This window comes from Rhinolophus ferrumequinum, chromosome X (assembly GCF_004115265.2).
Source record: "Rhinolophus ferrumequinum isolate MPI-CBG mRhiFer1 chromosome X, mRhiFer1_v1.p, whole genome shotgun sequence".
NCBI classification, from domain to species: Eukaryota; Metazoa; Chordata; class Mammalia; order Chiroptera; family Rhinolophidae; genus Rhinolophus; species Rhinolophus ferrumequinum.
In genome coordinates, this window is record NC_046284.1 from 97,171,151 (window position 1) to 97,192,115 (window position 20,965).

The 20,965-nt window shown below is 37.7% G+C and overlaps 1 protein-coding gene across 1 annotated transcript in view; it reads right to left on the reverse strand.

Moving 5' to 3' along the window:
* The window catches only part of CFAP47 (cilia and flagella associated protein 47), a 374,965-nt gene extending 357,221 nt beyond the window's left edge, over positions 1–17,744 (reverse strand). Inside the window, exons 1-4 of the mRNA XM_033099951.1 lie at positions 17,522–17,744; positions 13,458–13,609; positions 8,633–8,748; positions 2,356–2,494 (exon numbers count right to left, since the gene is read on the reverse strand). Coding sequence (XP_032955842.1) covers positions 2,356–2,494; positions 8,633–8,748; positions 13,458–13,609; positions 17,522–17,713 — 599 coding nt within the window. The 5' untranslated portion in view covers positions 17,714–17,744. The remainder of the gene's footprint in view (positions 1–2,355; positions 2,495–8,632; positions 8,749–13,457; positions 13,610–17,521) is intronic.
* Positions 17,745–20,965: the final 3,221 nt, after the last annotated feature.

Here is a 20,965-nt window from a genome sequence, read left to right on the forward strand (position 1 = left end):
CAGTTCCTTTCACATGTATGCCAGAGACTACCATGTCCTTCTGTCTGTCCGAATCTGCACAGTAGAATGGCATACGTACAACCTAATTCATTCTCTCCAGGAAACAACAAAGTCGGGAAACAACTGCATGAATTAACCCCGAAGACAATTTATTGTTATGTCCATATCACCAATTATTTTGTAAATACTAGAGTTAGATGGGATAATTTATATGGTCACCTCTAGTTCTAGAATTGTGAGATTCTTTTCTAACTCATTTTACTCCCCTAGGTCCAACAGCCAACCTCATCCCCATCGTAACAACCCAATTCCCTACAAAGTAAATTATCTCAGCAAAACCCCACTCTTTGCTAAAATGAATATTCTCCCCCAATAAAACTCCACTTCCCAGACTAAATTGAATTCCCTTTTGAAATTGGCCCCCACCCCACATTTATCCCCCTCTGGAACTAAATGCAATCCTTTTGAATCTTGCCCCACCGGATACCACAGACAAGTGACCAGTCCACAACCTAAGTCCTTATCTTACACCAGATCTGTCACATTGAACATGGTTGATACCATCTCTTCGCACATCTCTCCTTCTTAGCGTTCTTGACACCATACTTTCCTGGTTTTCTTCTAATTTATTGAGACTCTACCATCCCATTCTTCTAAGACTTGGATATTTTGTAAACTCTATGACTAACAGTATTTCTCTCCTACTCTTTCATACTCTACCTTCCTCTAAGTTATTTTCAATACTTCATATTTCATCAACAACTTATCCACTAACAACCCTCAAGCCAATATACCTAAACAAAATTTTTTTTCTGGGACTCGAGATAAGTAAATCTAATAGGCTCCACAGTATCCTACAAAGCAAATCCATTCCAACATTTCAAAACTGAACTCAAGATCTCCCACAGACCTAACCCTCCTCTTACCTTCCCTTTCTACAACCAATCACTAAATCTAGTCAAATCTACCTCAATAGCATATCTCCAATCTGCACAATTTTCTCTATATTCCCGATCTGTATCTTAGCTGATGCCTTTATCATTTCTCTTTTGCTTTATTACTATAGATTCTAGTCAGACTACCCACTCCACATCTGTACTCCCTGATTTGTTTTGCACACTGCTATTAGTGTGACCTTTCTAAAATGCAAACTAATTAAGACACTCCCATCTGAAGCCTTCCACAACCTTCACAATAAAACCTAAACTCCTATCAGGGCTCACAACTGTTTCTCAAACTTTTTTTTTGCCTGAGACTTTCAATAAGAAATACATTTTACATTGCAATGTAAGAAACACACAAACACAAACACACACACACACACACACACACACACACACACAAAACAAGTTTTACAAAACATTTGCCCTAAGGGCCGGCCCAGTGGCTCAGGCAGTTGGAGCTCCGTGCTCCTAACGCTGAAGGTTGCCAGTTCAATTCCCATATGGGCCAGTGGGCTCTCAACCACAAGGTTGCCAGTTCAACTCCCACAAGGGATGGTGGGCTGCGCCCCCTGCAACTAATAACAGCAACTGGACCTGGAGCTAAACTGTGCCCTCCACAACTACAATTGAAACGACAACAACTTGACTTGAAAAAAATCCTGGAAGTAAACACTGTTCCCCAATAAAGTCCTGTTCCCCTTCAAAAAAAAAAAAAAAAAAACAAAACAAAACAAAAAACCATGGTGGTGACCCATTATGTGATTGTACATCCCACTAATGAACTAAGACATACAGCATTAAAAACAACGCTGTCCTATGAGGTGCTTTACTGGACCCTGCATCACTGTTTTTCTGGTCTGATCTCACATCACTCCTGACCTCCATCTCTTTGCCTCTATATTCCTCAGATGTCTCAGTGTGTTAACACTGTCTATTCACCTCTAGGAATTCAACTTCAACTTAAGGTCTTCTACTTACTCTGCCTGAAATCACTCCTTTAAGCCACTCCATCACCAACACCCACCTACCCTACACACAGACACACACACACACACAAACACACACTCAGCCCAAATCACACCACTGCTCTGTGTCTGGCTAATTCCTACTCACCAATAAGTGTAACTATTACCTCCTTAGTGGAGCCCCAAGTAATTGATCCACTCCTTAACCCCCACAAAATCCAAACAAGGCACTCCTGTTATGTGTACCCATATGTCATCATCTTGTTCTTCCCATTTTTGAGTCTTTAGTGCTTGGTAAATATTAGAGATTCAATGAATTCATGTTGACTGAAAAAACAAGAAGCTAACCTACATTCAAAGACAATAGACATATCTGAAGAGTGAAACAGAAAAGCAGAAAAGTATTAAGTACTATATTAGAATTAAGAACCATAGTATATGCTTACTTTGCCACCTCCTTTACAACTCTGGGCTGATCTGCACAGAAATCCACTTTAATAATCGTCGATGACATTGGCTTTACAATACCATTACTTGGAGAAATGACAATAGGTAATTGGCCTTGGTATTCTGTTGTGAATTTACCTAAGGAGAATAAGAGCGGTGGTTTACATCTGTATCCTTACAATATTACATTCATACTATTAGTAAGGCACAGATATGCATTACAGAGTATATGGTCTATTGTGGACCAAGAATTACAACTGTGATTGGAGGTCCAGGCTCTAGGGTCACCCAAGAAATGTGAGCCTAGTGTTAGGGCTCAGCCCTCAACAATAGCTAAAATATATTGTCTGCTTACTGTGTTCAGATACTTATGCAAATAGTTTTGCACATGGTATTCTACTTAATCCTCATCATGACTCTACGATATAGGTTCAATCACTATCTCCATTTATGAATGAGGAAATAGAAATTTAGGAAAGTTGCGTGACTTGTCCAAAGACACGCAACTGTTGTGGTAGATTAGATAGTTGACCCCAACGTTTCACTCTTCTTTGCATCCTTACCATTACCCTACCATGGACAAAGTAGGTCTTCCTACCCTTTGACTTTGAGCTTGATCATGTGATTTGCTTTGGTCAACAGCATGTGGGTAGAAGTGACAACATGCCAGTTCTAACCCCAGCTCTTCTCTTGCATTTCTACTACTAAAAGTGTTTCTCTTGAGTAACTTTTGTCCCTTTGGCCTGTGCCCAGAATGAGCAAATATGCAGCAGAGCCACACAGCTGACTCACAGACCTGCAGTGAGTGAGTAACAGAACAGCCCCAGTGGCCTCAGCTTGAAGCAGAGCCACCCACCTGAGCCCAGCTTAGATCAGTCAAGTTCAAGCCAATCTGCACCCAAATGAAAAATTTAAAAATAATTGTCTTTTTAAGATACAGAGTTGTGGGGTGGTTTATTACACAGCAAGAAGTGCCTACTACAGCTAGTAACTAACGGATAGAGCTGGGATTTTCACCTGGATGTTTCTAACCCCAGGACTCACACTTATAGCTACTGCCACTTGTCTATAGATGAATTAATGCAGTTCACACAGGGAAAGGAGAAAAGCAACGGGTTTCTAGACTCAAATAGCACATGAAAAGGAGACAACAAAAATTTTTCTTCTGAAAGAAGAAACGGTTCGTAATTTATGGTTATATTTGGTGCCCATATATTTGGAGCACGCAATTCTTGAGATCAGATACTGTCTCTTTTTTGTCTCTGTGGTCCTGGCAACCCACACAGTGCTTAACACAAAGCTTTGCTCAAAATATGCCCAACAAATAGAAGCAGTCAGTCACAAGTTTCTTAAATATCATTATACAATGTTACACAAATGAGCATACTGATGACATAAACAACTTTGCAAATTCCCAAGACACAGTCTTAAATCACATTTGATGACATTTTCCAAAATTATTCATTTAACTTAGGAGAATAATATTAGCATAATAAAAGCACAGAAAATATAAAAAGACAATAAAACTTTTTTTAAGTACAGAGATGCCCTGATGGAAAAGGCGAATTCATAGTAACAAAATGTGTTAATTTCTCTATTTTTAGAGAAGTGCTAATGACATAATATTTAAGGTTTACTTTTTCTGTCACAGAAGAAAACAAAAATCTGTAAATTGATCTCCATTTCAAATAAATAAGTATTATTGACTCAATTTTCAAAAAAAGAAAACTGTGTTTAGTTAAAGCTGATCAGTGAAATAGTTCCTATACTACAACCATCTTTACATAATTTGACAAGAGTTCAAATAATGTTTCAAAACCTTATTCAGAAACAACCCCAACACGAAAAGAACATTGTTCAGTCTTCTAAATATATTAAAACAGTGGTTATACAAACATTACCTTGTCTTATGTAACTTTAATACCATTAGTAATCATGAAATATTTAACTGTTGTACTTTTTTAATTACTAACACCAGGAGCAACGGTATCATACTAAGAGATGGGTGTCACTGAAGGAAGGACATTACAGATGGAATTTTGTCATCAAATTTTCATTTCTTTTCAGATATGACAGTGGCTAATGTGTGGAGAATGAACTAGGAGATAAGAGGAGACTTCAGAGAAATCACTGAGGTTGGTGTAATTACTAGGGAAGTGAAGACGATGGCCTCTTGTAGAGAGGTGGCAATGGGACAGAGAATAGTAGAATTATTGGCATAATTAGGAGTGAATAGACAGGATTTGATAATTGACTGAGGGGGTGTGAGGTGATGAAAAGGGAGGTGTCAAGGATTTTGCCAAGTTTCTGACTTGCCCAAATACATGGTGGTGACGTTTAATGAAAAAAAGAAGCTTTTGGGGAGAAGCTGAGTAGTTCAGTTTTAGACGTATTCAGTTTGAGAAACCTGAAGGAAATGCAAGGTATTGTATAGACTTCAGTGAAGTAACAGGAACGGAAAGGATGGTCTAGGGAAAGTGTGTTGACTGAGGAAATATGAAGGTCCATGGCAAATCCTAAGGAACACTCACATTTATCATATCAAAAAAGGGACAGCAGCCCACAAAAGAGAATTGAAGAGGAGGGAGGCAATAGAAAAAAGAATAATTCTAACACCAATAGTAAATATTTATTGAACACAATATATGTCAGAGAGTATGCTAAGCATTTTATTAATCATCACCACAATTATAGAAAGCAAGCACTGTGTGCCTCTCTAATGTAGAAGTGAGGCAATGGATGTTCAGGAAGTTTCCATGTTTTGCCCAGGGCCTCCCAGCCAGTCAATGTTGTAACCAAGATTTGGGCCCTGGAAGACGTCACTCCAGGACCTGAGCTATTATTAACCATTATTTTATATAGGAGAGTGAGGGGTCATAATAGCCAGTTTTTTTTGTTGTTGTTTTTTTCCCAAGAAGACAGCAGTGACCAACTGTGTCAAATGTTGCTAACAAGCTGTGTAAAATAAACACTTGGATTTGTCCACTGATGAGACTTTAGGAGAGCATACGGGATGTGAGGACATCTGAACGGTGGCTGAAAATGAAGGGTCTTTTGAACAAACCAGTATGTTTTTTTTAAATCTGAGTTGCTCTACCTTCTCTAGAAAAGCAGCTTAGTCACTGGATGGTGAAATACACACTGTTACCTTGCCTTTGCTCCTCCAAACTACAGGCAAACTGCCTGTTACTTTTATAGGATGCAACTGAAAATCAAGAGTCACATACCAAAAGCCATTGTTATTTCCTATGTATGCTTTTATTTTTTCATTTGAAGTTTCCTTGAGACTAAGCATTCCAAAGATGCACCCGTCCTCACAACTGTCCAAATGACTAAGTTTTGGAGACTCTTTAGAATGCTTAAATGTGATTCAACGGGTTACTTCTGAGTCAGTCACCTTTTACTGAAAGCTTAATGGGTTCGTTATTGAAACGCTGACAGATCACTGAAACCAGATCAATTAAACAAAGGTTTACTAGATGTCTGCTATCTGCCTAGCATGGTATTAGGCATAAAAAGTATATTGCTATTCCATGGCATCAGTTTCCAAGAAAAGAAAAAAAATTGTATTGAGAATAAGCAGTGAGTGCGTCTCTGGTTAGTTACGGAGGATCCAATAAATCGAGCAAATTTCCTGGTTTATGAAGATGAAGTAGAGGGATGATGCCGATAATCAGGGAAAAGGGGAAGAGTGGGTATTAAGAGCAAAAGCATGGTCATATGTTTTAGGCAAAAATGACCCAAATAAACCTAAAGGATGATGAGTGCTAAGGTACCTGTTCAAACCCAGAAATGGTGTGTAAAGATCACACTAGGGAATTTAAAGACTGTTCTACATAACACTGGAGTAGGAAAAGTCTCCTCAAATATTCAAGGATACTGAGGGCAAGAGGGAAATGATTGCAGTTCAAGGCATGCTAAAATAACAATGGTTTTTGATTTTTTTGTTTTTTCAATCTTCAAAGATAAAAACTGAGACACGATAAAACCATAAAAGAGAACATGGAGTTCACCAGCTCACAGAGTACTAATTGGAGACATCTTAAAGCCTCAAGCATATCTCTTCAAAATGAAAAGATAAGTGCTACTCTGTACAGTCAGGAGTGAACTTAGGAAATATTCTTATAAAGGGTGAGAAAACAAAATGGAGTCAAACAACATTAGGCTAAATCCATGAATGGTTATTCCATAATGAGCTATAAAAATAGAACATCATGATGTTGTGACACAGATAAACTCTGGGGTCTACAAAACCAAATATAATAACCACAGTGACACTACCAGAGAGAGAAACAAAGCTGTACAAATTATGACTGTGCTGAGTGTGGGGGTTTTTTTATGTCCTCTTAAGTTACATATAAATTTGTAAACATTTGATCTTTGACTTTAAAACTATACAATATTTGTCACATAAAATGCTTTTAAAAATTTTATTAAAATCATCTTTGGTTACTGACTCTATTTTCTGCATAAGTGTTTTTCTTCATGAAAATCCATTGTTATTCTCATGAATATTTATATATTGTGCTTGTAGGTAATAAGGACTTTATGACACTTTACAGGCACTTGCTACTGTGGATATAAAACATACCATCAATTTTGGTAATGGTAGAAAAATACCATTCAACTTTAAGAATGACGGACAAAGTCAACACTAAGAAAATGTGTTTCATTGATAACACGTTGTTTCAGTTTGTGAAGTAACAGTAATTAACATTTCACAGTACCCAATTATAATTTACCAAACGCAGTATTCACTACAAATACTATGCACACACAAAGTATTAATACAATAATAAAAGTCAACGTGGATTACTTTTCCTAAAATGTATGGACCCAGGTCTGAGGCTTAATTAATTTTATTTATTTTATTAAGTTAAATGGCATTAAATATTCAATTAAAACAAAACCATATATATTTTTGCATATGGAGAGCTTTAATATGTAATAAAACTGTACAATTTGGTGAGATTTTAGAATAAAGAGAAGATATGATCAAAACTTTGAAGGATTTGTTACGGACAACAGTTAAGAGACATTTCTGGAAAGTAAAATCACATTTCTGGAAAGTAAAATCACAAAAATAAAATTTTCCCAATTACATATCACTGCTCTAAAATATAACCAGAGAATCTAAAGGACCACAGAGCCCACAATCACTTGCCATGAGAGACTCTATCCTTAATATTGGAGTCAGTACACAAATGAGCCTAACATTCTACAATCCCACAGGCATCAGAAATTCAATCACTTAAAAACCAAAGCATAGAAAGCAAAAGGAGCAGCAGTCAATGAGGAACAATTATCAGTTTTATTTGTTTCCACCCCAGAAAGAAATCGTAAAGTAACAAGACTGCTTTGTCTTAATAATTCCCACTGCTCAATAAGCAGCCCCACAGAACATCCTTAGTTAGTGTAAGACAGGTTTGGATTTAAAACCTAGTTTATGTGTCCAACAAGCAGTCTTAGAGAGAAATGTCCTCCCTGTCTGGAGCGAGTCCTAATTTCAGAGTGGCAGACCAACAGCCTTACCACCCCAATGCTGACCCTCCAATCAGGAGTATGAGAGGATACGTGATTTTATGCCTACTGTATACCATCAATGAAGAGTGTGCATGAACACATACACACACACGCCTTCATGTAAACTCTTAGGTCACAGCAAGAATCTCAAGAAACAATCCAGTCTGGAGAAGAGAGAAGTACTTATTCTTTCAACAAGTGTTAGTAAGAGTCATCTAGAGACCATTGTGTGATTTCCAAGTTGAACACAATCGAGAAAAAGAACACGTATTTACTGAGCGCCTATGATAAGTCAAGTACCATAGGACAACCTTAAGTACATACATAATTAACCATAGTACATTTTATTAGCCACAGTTTATACATCAGGAATCTCAAGATCAATCCCCTTAAAGATACTCATCCCAGATCACACAGCTACTAAAGTACTAATGCCTTGGTTCTATCTCTCCATGGCTCTAAGGACTATGTCCCTTCCATGACACCATCCTGCCTTCTATCCTCAGGTTGATCACTAGTTATCTGAGAGGCAAGTTGTGTTAATTAGAATCATAGGATGCGGGTTCATCTTTCCTGAATTATTGCCTATAGTTATCCTATTTAAGGGCCTTCAGTTTTGAGCTTTCAAATGATAGACATTTAGGGGGTGGGTGGTAAATCAGAGAATCCATTAATTATACAAGGTATACATTTAAGATAGTACCAACTTTCTTCCAAAAGTGTAAGTTCACTTATATGACAGAAAGTACTTACCTGGAGCCTTGCCATGGTTACGTATACTAATCTCTTTACAATGTACTTTACTATTGGAAACCAAAGTGCCAAAATTCACTTCTGACTCAATTTCCAATTGACAGGTTGGAATCAACCTAGGGGAGGAGAAAAGAGGACTCCATAATGAATTTTAACAATTACAATCTTGTGATTAAATCCACAGGGGGACATATAAAGACATTTTTGGCTTAACTTCTTAAAAGACATTTCCGTTTCCTTACACGTCTAATGGTGGCACATTTGTCAGTAAAAGGAATTGTGAAATAAAGACATGAAAACAAAATAATGAGACATGTTTTTAAGAAATAAATCAGACTTCATGTATCTAAGTACGTGGTATACCCTCCCAAAGACTCACCTTGACAGGCTACCCACATGTCTCAATATTTTTTGTAGCTTAAAACACATTCAGTACTGTTTTGGAATCTCCACCTAAGCCTATATAATACATCCTTTTGACCCTTCTCAAAAAGGGTGGAACAGATCTTAACTAAGTGAAGTAGTTTGGATGATGCCAAAACTAATTAAATAAAAGCCAGTGTGATGCTATAAAATATCATTTGGGGAGGAAAACAAGGTCTAAGTGAAAAAAGATACAATTGATTTTTCATGTGTATCTCTAATTTAAAGAGCTCACTGTAGCATATCTGTAGCATATGTTTTCATACATGTTTTAAACATCCATTATAATCCTATATACGTCTCATACATATATTTTACATTTGAATAATAATTTATAGTTGATGAAGCACCATTAAGTATATTATCCTGTTTGATACTTAAAAAAATTCCTGAAAGGCAGGTAAATATTATTATTGCTCCTATGTTACAAATGAAAAGCGAAAGAATTAAAAAGCCTAAACAATTTATCTAAGGAATTACCTGGATATAACGTTGGTGAATTTAGCCTTGAATCCATACTGTTAAATTTCAAGTACAAATTACCCTTACAAATCTAACAATGATAACAGTACCAATAATAAATCTAGTAATAACTGATCTTTACTGAGTCCTTAGGTTATGTGTCAGACTTGTGAATTAAGTAATTTACTCCACATAGGATACAAATTCCAAAATATAAACACAGACATACATACACACAAAATGCATAAATAAGAATACCTGAACAAAACATTCACAAATACTGCCTTATGCACTGGTGGTCTGGGCCTTCTTGATGGGATGTGTGCTTATATGTGAGTGTTTGTGTATTAAAGGATAGGTATAGACATTCCAGAGATCAGCCAGGACTGACCTAAATATGCTATATCTTCTAAGGAATACTCATGTTTTTCTCATAAAGAGATTGCAATTTTTTGACAGGAAAAGGAAAGATCCGTGGCCTTACTGTATATATTACATTAATAAAGGTCTAAAGAGGAACTTGCTACACAAACAATATAACGTAAAGCCTAATATTTTTTCAAACTATTTCTCTAGGTGATGCAGAAAAGTGTCTTAAGAATAATTTCTTAAGAATCTCTCTCTCTCTCTCTCTGACACACACACACACACACACACACACACACACACACACACTTTACCTTGGTTGTTAGGACTTGCTAATACAGTAATGTATAAGAGTTTCTTTGGCTTTCTTATTGGTTTCTCTTCTATCTGATTAAGGAAAGCACTTCCAATAACATTTTACTTTTTATGTTAATAGAGAGTTCGTGTTAACAGTGGTTACCAGGGGCTGGGAGGTGGGGGAATTGGTAAGATGTTGGTCAAAGGGTACAAACTTGCAGTTAGAAGATTAATAAATTCTGGGGATTTAATTCACAGCTTTGTGGTTATAGTTAACAATAATGGATTATATACTTGAAAGTTGCTAAGAGATTAGATCTTAATTTTTTATTTTTCAATTGTAGTTGACATACAATATTATATTAATTTTAGGTGTAGCAGATGGACTAGATCTGAAATGTTCTCATCACAAAATGAAATGATAATTCTGTGATATGACAGAGGTGCTAGCTAACACCAGGATGGAAATCACATTGCAATATAAAAATATATCAAATCAACACAGTGTACACCTTAAACTCATATAATGTAATATGTCAATGATATCTCAATTTTAAAAACAGGAAAAAAATTTTTTTAATGTAAAAGTATCAAACTTACTGATTTTTACATGGAGTTAAAATAAATTTATATTAATATAATTCATAAACGTTTTTAAAACATGTGCATTTATGATTACAGTAAATCTATTTATATACATATCTGTATACATACTGCATACACCTGTGTTCACATGTACATATACATATATACATGCATAAATTATATACAAATTTACATACACAGTTTACTGCTGGTGATCAGTAAAATACTGCTAAGTATAAAAATGTAACACATTAGGATAGGATTCTATGGTGAGAAATGGAGTAGAAATACAAATTTGAGGGACAAAAAGATGAGGTAAATTTTTCAACTATTACCAAATTACTATGGTATTTCCATTTTACTGGATACATTTGAAACAGGCATGTGACTATCATATAGTAGCATTTATTATACATCAGCAATTACCTCTTTGCAACTATTCAAACTCATAATGAAAAACCTTAGACATTTCTAAATGCAAGAGGGACATAACTTTTAGGGGTACATGAAAAAAAGTGTTCACAATCACTGATTACATCATTTCTCTACTAGAGCACTTTAAGAAGACCAGATAATACAAACTTCATTGCATAAATCCATTTTCCCATGTCCCTCCCCACTAAACACAACTATAAATCCTAGAAATGGTACAAGACGCAAGCAAAGGAAAATGGTGAAAGGTGGAAAGGTGGTGAGAAGGAGTGGTGGCTGGTTTGGGATCCCAAGACTGGAGGAACAACACAAAAATGCAAATTAAAGCTACCATGAGATTCCAGTATCGGAATTAAAATTAAAAAATAGTGACAGCAACAAACGACAGTGAAGATGCAGTAAAAGCGGTTTACTCATACATTGCTCGCTGCAATGTAAAATGGTACAGCCACTCTGAAAAGCAATTTGCAATTTTCTTTGAAACTAAACATGCGACTACCATATTACCCAACAACTGCACTCTGAGGCAGTTATCCCAGATAAATGAAAATTTATGTTCACACAAAACCTGTATCTGAATGTTCATAGCAGCTTTAGTTGTAATAGCCTAAAATTGGAATCAGCCCTGAAATCCTTCAACAGGTCAATGGTTCAAAAAACTGGGGTATACGTATACCATGGACTACTACTACAATAAAAAGAAGCAACTTATTAATATATTCAACACCTTGGTTGAATCTCCAGGGAATTTTGCTGGGGAAAGAAGTCAATCCCAAAAGGTTACCTAATGTATTTGAGGTGAAAAAAAATTTAGAAATGGAAAACAGATTAAGGGGTGGCCGGTTAGCTCAGTTGGTTAGGCTGTGGTGCTGGTAAAACCAAGGTTCGATCCCCACATAGGCCACTGTGAGCTGCGCCCTCCTTAAAAAAAATAAAAAAGGAAGACAAAGAAAACAGATTAGTGATTTCCACAGTTTAGGGATGATGCTTGTGAGGCAGAAGGGAGGGGGGTGTGGTTATAAAAAAAGTAGCAGGAGGGATCCCTGAGGTAATAGAACTGCTCAGTATCTTGACTATGGTGGTAGATATAAAATCCTACACAGGTAATAAAATTATATAGAGCTTAAAAACCTAACATACACACGGGAGTTTAAGTAAAGCTGTGGCAATCTGAACTCAATAGGTGCATTGTATCAGTGTAAAATTCCTAGTTGTGGCATTATCCTACAGTATTGCAAAATGTTACCACTGGGGCAAACTGAGGAAAATACACAAGGAATTATTTCTTATACTTGCACGCAAATCTTCAATCATCTGAATTAAAAATAAATTAGACACATAAGCAGCAATCTCTGTCTCTGTTTGTCTCTGTCTCTCTGTCTCTCTATCTCTCTCTCACACACACACACACACACACACACACACACACACACACACACACCCCTTCCTTCACTCCCGTCTATGCCACTTTAAGGGAGCGGTGCTGGCCTTATGTTGAAATTATAGTGAGCAGCTGGCCTCTGATGAGGGCGTATTATGGGAATAAGACAAAAGACCTGTTTTTAAAGGCAGAAGCATTTTAAACATTTCTTTCCATACATAGCATAAACAAGCAAATCTGAGTGCCAATCACAGGTATGTCCATATGCAAAATGGACCCAAAATAGCCCCACTGAAATAAAATGTAAAATGTAAATTAAATATTTGTAATAGGTTAATAATTTGTCCCTTTCCTAACATGTGTCCACTGTTTGTTTCCTAGGCAGAATGAGATGATGGGCAAAATCAGAACTTCTCAACAACATGGAGAACCAAAATAATTTCAGATCTAAATTTGGTATACAAAAATGAAAACACACAAGGGAAAACTAAAAAAGGCATATGTCTAATACCAATATCACCTTAATATTCCAATATTAATTCTGCTGCTGGTGGACAGATAGAGCTTTCTTTACTAAGTCTTTCTGTCAAAGGGTATAAAAAATATGGTGGAAATAAAATAGGATGTAGGGTCAAGAAAAAAAAAAAGAATACAGACAATTATTGAATGTTTTTTAAATTATCTTAATAAAAAATACCTGCAAACAGTCTTCATTGGTTTAAACACAAAAATTTGCTAAAAATTTGTCCTTTAAGTTCAGCCGTAAGGAAACTATAGATACAAGCCCTAGTTGCCAGGAAAATGCAGAATGTGACTTTGACCCTAATTTTTATTTCAAGAGTGCTTAAAAGGTCAGCATGAAATATGAAGAATACATACCCAATGAGAGGGATTTTTATTGCTTTTTTTCCTAGTAAAATAAATAGTTGGTCAAAAATGTCTTCATTTTTATTAGGACGATATTCCACTGTAGCTGTCATCTGCAGTCCAGAAGCAAGTTCTTTATCCAGATTGGTCAAAATCAGTTTGAACTTCAGTGGGAGAAAAAAGATCAAATTACACATCTTAACTCCTAGTAAGGAAAACATGTGAGCAACTGTAGTTAGCAGTGTACATTATTTGAGAAGATATATCAAGACATAGGCAATATTCCTGCCCTAAAGGCAAAGACTCAATGACCTGCATTTATACCTATCAGGTATAAATGCTTTTTTTAAAAAATTTTATTGGGGAATATTGGGGAACAGTGTGTTTCTCCAGGGCCCATCAGCTCCAAGTCCCGTTGCCGTTTTCAATCTTTAGTTGCAGGGGGTGCAGCCCACCATCCCATGGAGGGAATTGAACCGGCAACCTTGTTGTTGAGAGCCCGCACTCTAACCGACTGAGCCATCCGGCCTTCCCTCCGGCAGCTCAGTGGCAGCTCAGCGGTAGCTCGTTGTCTTCAATCTAGTTCTGGAGGGCGCAGCTCACTGGCCCATATGGGAATCAAACCGGCAACCCGGTTGGTTCAGAGCTCGCGCTCTACCCAACTGAGCCATCCAGCTGCCCCAGATATGCTTTTAACAGTACAAGAATTGAAACTGACCATGCAATCAGTTGAGAAATATGTAAATGCTCATGGGCTCCTTCAGAAGTGTCATGTACTTAAATACAGCAAAAAAGGAAGATCAATCTAATAAAAATGTTGCTGAATCATATATACCTACATAATATATACTCATACATGCATACATACATATAGCATTTTATATACTTTCTGCATGGGAACGTAGACTTTATAACTTGGAGGAAATATGAAAAAAGGAATAGACCAAAGAGAAGAAAAAAAAACACTTTTGTTCTTTTAAAACATTTGCTAGACCCAGGAAAAAATATTAACGGGGAAAGAGAAAAACTGCTATCTGTTAAGCACTTATGATAATCAAGCATTCTACAACTATTATCTCAATGTACTTTGACAATCCTATAAGGCTGATATTAAGGCTCCCAGCATATAGATGAGGAAACTGGAACCTGTAGAGTTCATTAATGTCTAACGCTACTCTGGCAGTGAGGATTCAAAACACATATCTATCTGACTCTAAAACTTAAGTTCTTTCCCCACAACCAGAAAGAGTCCCTCTCCTGAATACACAATCTCTCTAAGAAAGCAGGCTATATGCCCCTTGAAAGTTACATAATGTAAGCCAGGGACTACTTAAGTATCACATGAGTGATGCAGACATAAGTACCATGAAAATCCACATGAGAACATGATTATTGTGGGCTAGGAAGAAGCGAAGTGCACTTGGCCTAAGCTTACAGATGGATGGAAAAGGTGGAAAAGAAGCAAGAAATGTGCTCCCCATGGGGGCGGGAATATTTAGACACAAGCAGAGAAAAGAATAAGGAAAATAATCTCTCCGCAGGCAGCTAATAAACTAGCCTTGCTGGGCAAAGAGCTTCAATCAGTAGCAATGGAGGTCATGTCGACGTTAATTATTCAGGGCTTTTCATGCCAGGCTGCTTTTAAGCAGTGCTTTCTGGCCAGGAAAGATATAGAGCACTGAAGTGATTTGTTGATACCAATGGTCTGAAAGCATCATACTCCAGCAAACAATGATTCTGATACCTCATGACTACCACAGTCCAACTGTCACAACCCCTCTGAAATTACAAAACAGTGACAAAACAATAGATTATTCCCCACATAGGCCTTTGGCTGCCAGAAGTCCACATATCAGGTTTGACTATCTTCCTTTGAGGAAGCTGTTATCTTCAAGAAGGAAAACCAGAGCTTCAGCAGCACGTGCTTATGGGCACACTGAAAGTTGCTGAGCACTCTGAGTGGTCTGCAAAGATGTAGAAGGTACCTCTCTGCTCTTAGGAGCTTCTGAACTGACCATGAAGGGAAATTAATATTTACTGGGAGTCATGAGGATACAAGTGCAAACTACAATGAATGTCTGCAAATGCAATTCGTATCTAGTAGGGAAGAAATAATTTGCAGATAATATGATAAGAAAAAACTTGTTAGAGAAAATGAAAACTCACATTGACCCTCAAAGAAGGGTGGAATTTGGAAAGGGGTGATTCTTGCAGGAGGGGGAATAAAAACATGGGTCAAAAGGAAAAAAAAAGTCTGAGCCATGGGAGTAAGAGGACAACTGAGTAAGACTGGCCTGACTGAACCAGAAGCCACATGAGTCAGGACTGTGTGGTCAAAAGTGTGTATTTTCTACCAGCAACCCACAGTTGATGGTATGTAGCACTGCCTATGGCACATAGTAGGTATTCAGTACACAGACAATGTAGGGTCTTGAGCCAGGGTGGAAGACAAGTACTATCACTTGTTAGAATCATTTTCTAAGTAATTATAATAATGATGAATGACAATGCTCTCTACATAGCACTTTGTTTTTCATTTTTCCTCCAAGACAATTAATGCATATTTTTGCTAATCTCTCTCTCTCTCTCCTACTTCCCTTTATGCCTATGAAGGATCAGGAGAACCTATCACATCTTGCAACAAAGAGAAGTTCACACTGATAATGGATGGGCTCAGGGCTTTGGCCTGTAAGTAGTAAGCCTGTCTGGCCATTCTCTTGTCAATGTCAAAACCTGTGGTCTAAATAGTTTTCCTTTATAACTCTAGATACAAACTAAAATAAAACAAATTATATCATTGTTCTTCCGTCTGCAGAAAAACTAGGAGACATCCATAAACAGTGTTTGCCCACATCTGGAATTACTGCCAGCTTGAATTTTAAAAGAAAGTATTTTCAGATATACATTCGATTGTTCAATAAATATGTAGCAAGGCAGTAAAATAATAAACTTTTTCCCTAATTATATTGTATTTGGAGGAATCAGATACTTTTTGATTCAATGAGTAGTCAATATTCTCTTGCGATGAACTATTTTATTACAAAATAAACACATTACTATTAATAAAACAAGCAAATACAAAAACAAAGAATGCATGATTCCATTTATACGAAACTCAAAAACAGGCAAAACTAATCTGTGGTGTTAGAAATCAGTATAGTGATCATCTCCATGCGGTGATTACTCCAATTACGGTAGGGAAACTTCTAGAGTGCTGGAAATACTGATTTGAACCAAGTGGTGGCTACATGGGTGTATGCATATATATAAATTCATCAAGCTTTACTTTTGAGATTTGGGTACTTTAGTGTAGATAAACTGTACATCAATTTTTTTAAAGTGTAAAAAGTAGAACATAAAAGTCCTTTTAATCACTGACCTCCTCATCACTACCATATATTTTTCTATGTCGATACAAACAAATATATATGCCCATGCTCTAAAATAACAGTGAGATAAAGATGAAATTCTGTCAACTTTTAAATCAGGAGAGGGGGACAGCCTCTCAGAACATTAATTTTGCTGATGATTAGACCTGTACTGACTCCCCCATTAGTTTCTAAGTCCTACGAGTCCTTGCTTTCCTCACACCTACTCCTATAAGTAGGTGCTCAAGAAATATGTGTTAAAATGTGAATAACAAAACTTTCCATTAGCCCACAAGATCTGGCGTAATCGGGCACTTTATGATTCAAAGGGCAGTTAATAGAGAATTTTGTCGTTATAATTCTAGAGCATCATAAAGCATAGATTCTGGGCTGTTGAGACAGGCATGGAAACTCCTTCCCTTCTTTCCAAACCCAGAATGAAGAAATTGGGAGGTTCCAGATCGTATTTACCCACCCTGTGTCCCAACCCTAAGCAAAAAGGAAAACAAAAACAAAACAAAACAAATAGGCGAGCACACAAATACACAGAGACACCTACATCACCGCTCCCCGGGAAACTCAATCCTGCCCCATCCCCACAGGCGCCGGGCGCCAACTGCCCAGGACAAAGCAGGCGCCACGGTGAGAAGGCGGTTTCAGAGCCCGGCCCTCCCGAGGTCCTGCTCCGAGCACCCCTGGATTTGTTACCTGAGGCTTGAGCGGCTTCAAAAACCGAATCTTCAGGTTGATAGGGCCAAGATTGTGGACAGTAACTGGGAGGCGGTACACCTTCCCAGATAGCGCGTCCAGGAACTTCACCTCTGTCGGAGTCACCCTCAGCTGAAGGTCCATTGCGCGTTCCGCGTCGATGGAGACCAAGGAGCCCCGGCGTACGACCATGTCCTCCGTTTAGGGAGCGGGCAAACCAGCAGCTGACTTGAACGACGGTGAACTAGCGTGGACGCCGTCGCTAGGCAACCATCGGAACGCTGCGCGCGCCTCAAGCCTAGCCCCGCTCAACGCCGCCCAAGTCTCGCGAGTGGGCGGTCCAAATAGAGAATACAGGCGTCTAACGAAAGACCCCCGGCGTCACAGGTGTCACTATAGTAGCTGGAAAACATGCTACTGCAGCCTAAATCCCAGAGGGCTCTCACTTTGCTATGACCTGGCAGAATTTTAAGACGGCATTGGTGGGGGCATTTTCCTGGACCTCTCTTAAGACTAAGCCAAATGAGCAGTGAAAGTGATGTACCCACAGGATCTATTAAAGCAGTAATATGTAACTGCAAGGGAACAATTCAATGGAAGCGGAGTCAGGGCCCCCTTAGGTGCCCAGCTCAGTTGCCTTTATTTCTAAAAATGTCATAGCAATCCCCTGGGTCTTTTATTAAAATGCAGATTCTGTTTCAGTAGATCTGGGGCAGGGCCTAAGAATCAGTGTTTGTAACAAGGTCCCAGGTGATTCCAACGCTGCAGGCAGTTCCAGGGACCACACAAAGAGTATAGAAGCTTCAGGAACTTTGTTAACTACACTTAAGTGTCCTCATTTGTGAAACCAAGGTGCTGCTCTGAAGTTTGAAATCAAACATCATATCTAGATGAGTACCTTTCCAACAGGCCCAGATTCACACTACCCAACCCCTACTCTCTCCTCATCTTCATCTGCTGTGATGGTTAGGGTTTCAAAACATATTAGGTGAATGTTATTTCCCTGCCTTAAATTTACCTCTATATCATACTTCTACGGACCTCTCTTAATTTGGAGCCAAGCACTGCAGCAATGGCTTTTGTTTTTTTATTTTTAAAACTACATGGAATTCCCCACTGCATTTTATATACACAAGCACACACACACACACACACACACACACAGGTGGTGCAAAAAAAGTATACACATTTTAAGAGATGTTATCTATGCTCAAGCAGTAGTTCGCTGTAATCAGAAATGCCTGGATGCTGATGGTAACCACTCTGAGCACCTCTTGTAACTGCAGAAGTCAAACGTGACCTATATTCACCTTTTGTTATCGGTATATTTTGAGTATTACAATTAATAGTTTTTTCCTTTCTTAAAGTGTGGATACATTTTTTGGCACTATATGTATATTATGTGATATATATATATATATATATATATATATATATATATATATATATATATTGCTTTCACATAATTTTCACACTCTGAGGGGACTGGCCTTTCCATTCGGTGGCCAGTTACTCATCCTTCAAAACCTAAATATCTTTGTAAAACAGCCTTTCCCACAACTCTTTTAAGATTCCCACAGTACCAATATGATAAATAAGTTATTACTTCACTTTAAAGTTGTCCTAAATATAAAGACATGTTTGAAAATTTCTTGAAACTGTTGTTGTCAATAATGGAAAATAGAAGTAGTGGTGTTTGTGATTATTATTTGCAAATTCTTATGAATTGGTACATTAAAAGCATCTACATTACTAATCAATGCCTGGATAGAGTAGAATAGTGTGAACTGGATGGCAGTAACGTACACTAACAGAAAAATAATTCATTATTTTCACAAGGCATATAGTGAATGACAGAAAGCCACTGACTGACCTAGGCCAAAGAATACAATTTCTCTATTGTTAGTAACAAGTGTTACTGTATACAGACATTTCAGAAATTACTAAATGTACCTCAGTATCCATTTCCTCCTTCTTTCATGGTAGAATTTATAGATATGCATATGGCTATAGAAATTAAGACTACATTTTCTACCTTTTGCTGCTGGTTATGGCTATGCAAATAAGTTCTGAGCATGAGTGGAACTGATATGAGCCACTGCTGAATTGTACCCTTAAAGTGCTGCCTTAAAATAATGGGAGATGCCGTCTCCTTCCTCTTATTCTGCTTTTCTGGCTTGCTGGAAATATGGTGTTGGGCCATCTGATCACTGTAAGGTAGACAGAGTAAGAAGACAGAAGGAGCCTGGGCCCTGACAAAATTGCATAGCAAAGCTACCAACCCCGCTGGGAGTTTTCTTGGAGAGAGAATTACAACAAAATCTTGCTTTAATCCACTATTGGTTTGAATCTTTTGGGACAGCTGAACCTGATCAATACAGACAACAACACAGGGCAGGAACTCAGAAGGGCTTATTCCCATGAAAGGGACCAGTTGTAATTATACCACTCTATTATACTGAGCATCATAATTTTTGCATAACCTTCATTTAGCCATCTGAAACTCCTGCCAACCCTTCCCACTGCCAAACTTCTGTGGTGACTCTGGCTTTGCCCCTCATGCTCACTGGGCACAAATACCTGGTGGCAAGTAATACCTTTGGTTTCTGAGTAATTACAAGTTCCCTGAGTGAAACAATGAATTAAGCCAATTATCTAGTATCTCTCAGCAGATAAGGTCTCACTTGACAGTAACAGGAAACTCACTTCTGCGTCATTCTACCCTCCTACAGGACCATCTTCAGTCCTACCTGAAATGATGTTGGCACTTATAGCCAATCAGTCTCAAGAAAGACTTAACAGAGTTGGAGGACATCTAAAGGAATCAGGAAGACAAGCAATCTAAAATATCAGGACTTTCCAGTATGGAAATATGAAGGATTAGGAAAGAATTAGGCTGAATTTTGTAATACTTAAATAACCAGAATGAATATAAACTTTTTCATGAAACTCTAAGACCCTGGGGCTTTCAAAAAGGTAGTTTTAAAGCAGAGTTTCTCACCGCAACACTATTGAAATTTTTCTCCGGATAATTATATTGTGTAGGATGCTGTTCTGTGCATTGCAGGATGGTTAGCAGCCTCCCTGCCTTCTACCTACTAAATGTCAGTAGCACCCCACCTTCCATTGTAACAACCAAAAATATCTCCAGATATCACTGTGTCCCCTTGGTGCAGGACACCATGGATAGCATACTATCATATCATTCATGCACTTACTTCACTCCACGACACATCTTGGAAGTCATAGCAGTACATAAAAAGTAATTATTTTTATAGCAGCATGGATTCCATTATGTGGTTGTACCATAATTTATTGAACTGGTTCACTTCTGATGCACTCTGGGTTGTTCCCAATCTTTTACTATTGCAAACAAGGCTGAGATGAAGATCATCATGTGAGAATATCTATAGAACAATGTAGAATTACTGAGTCACAGGTCTA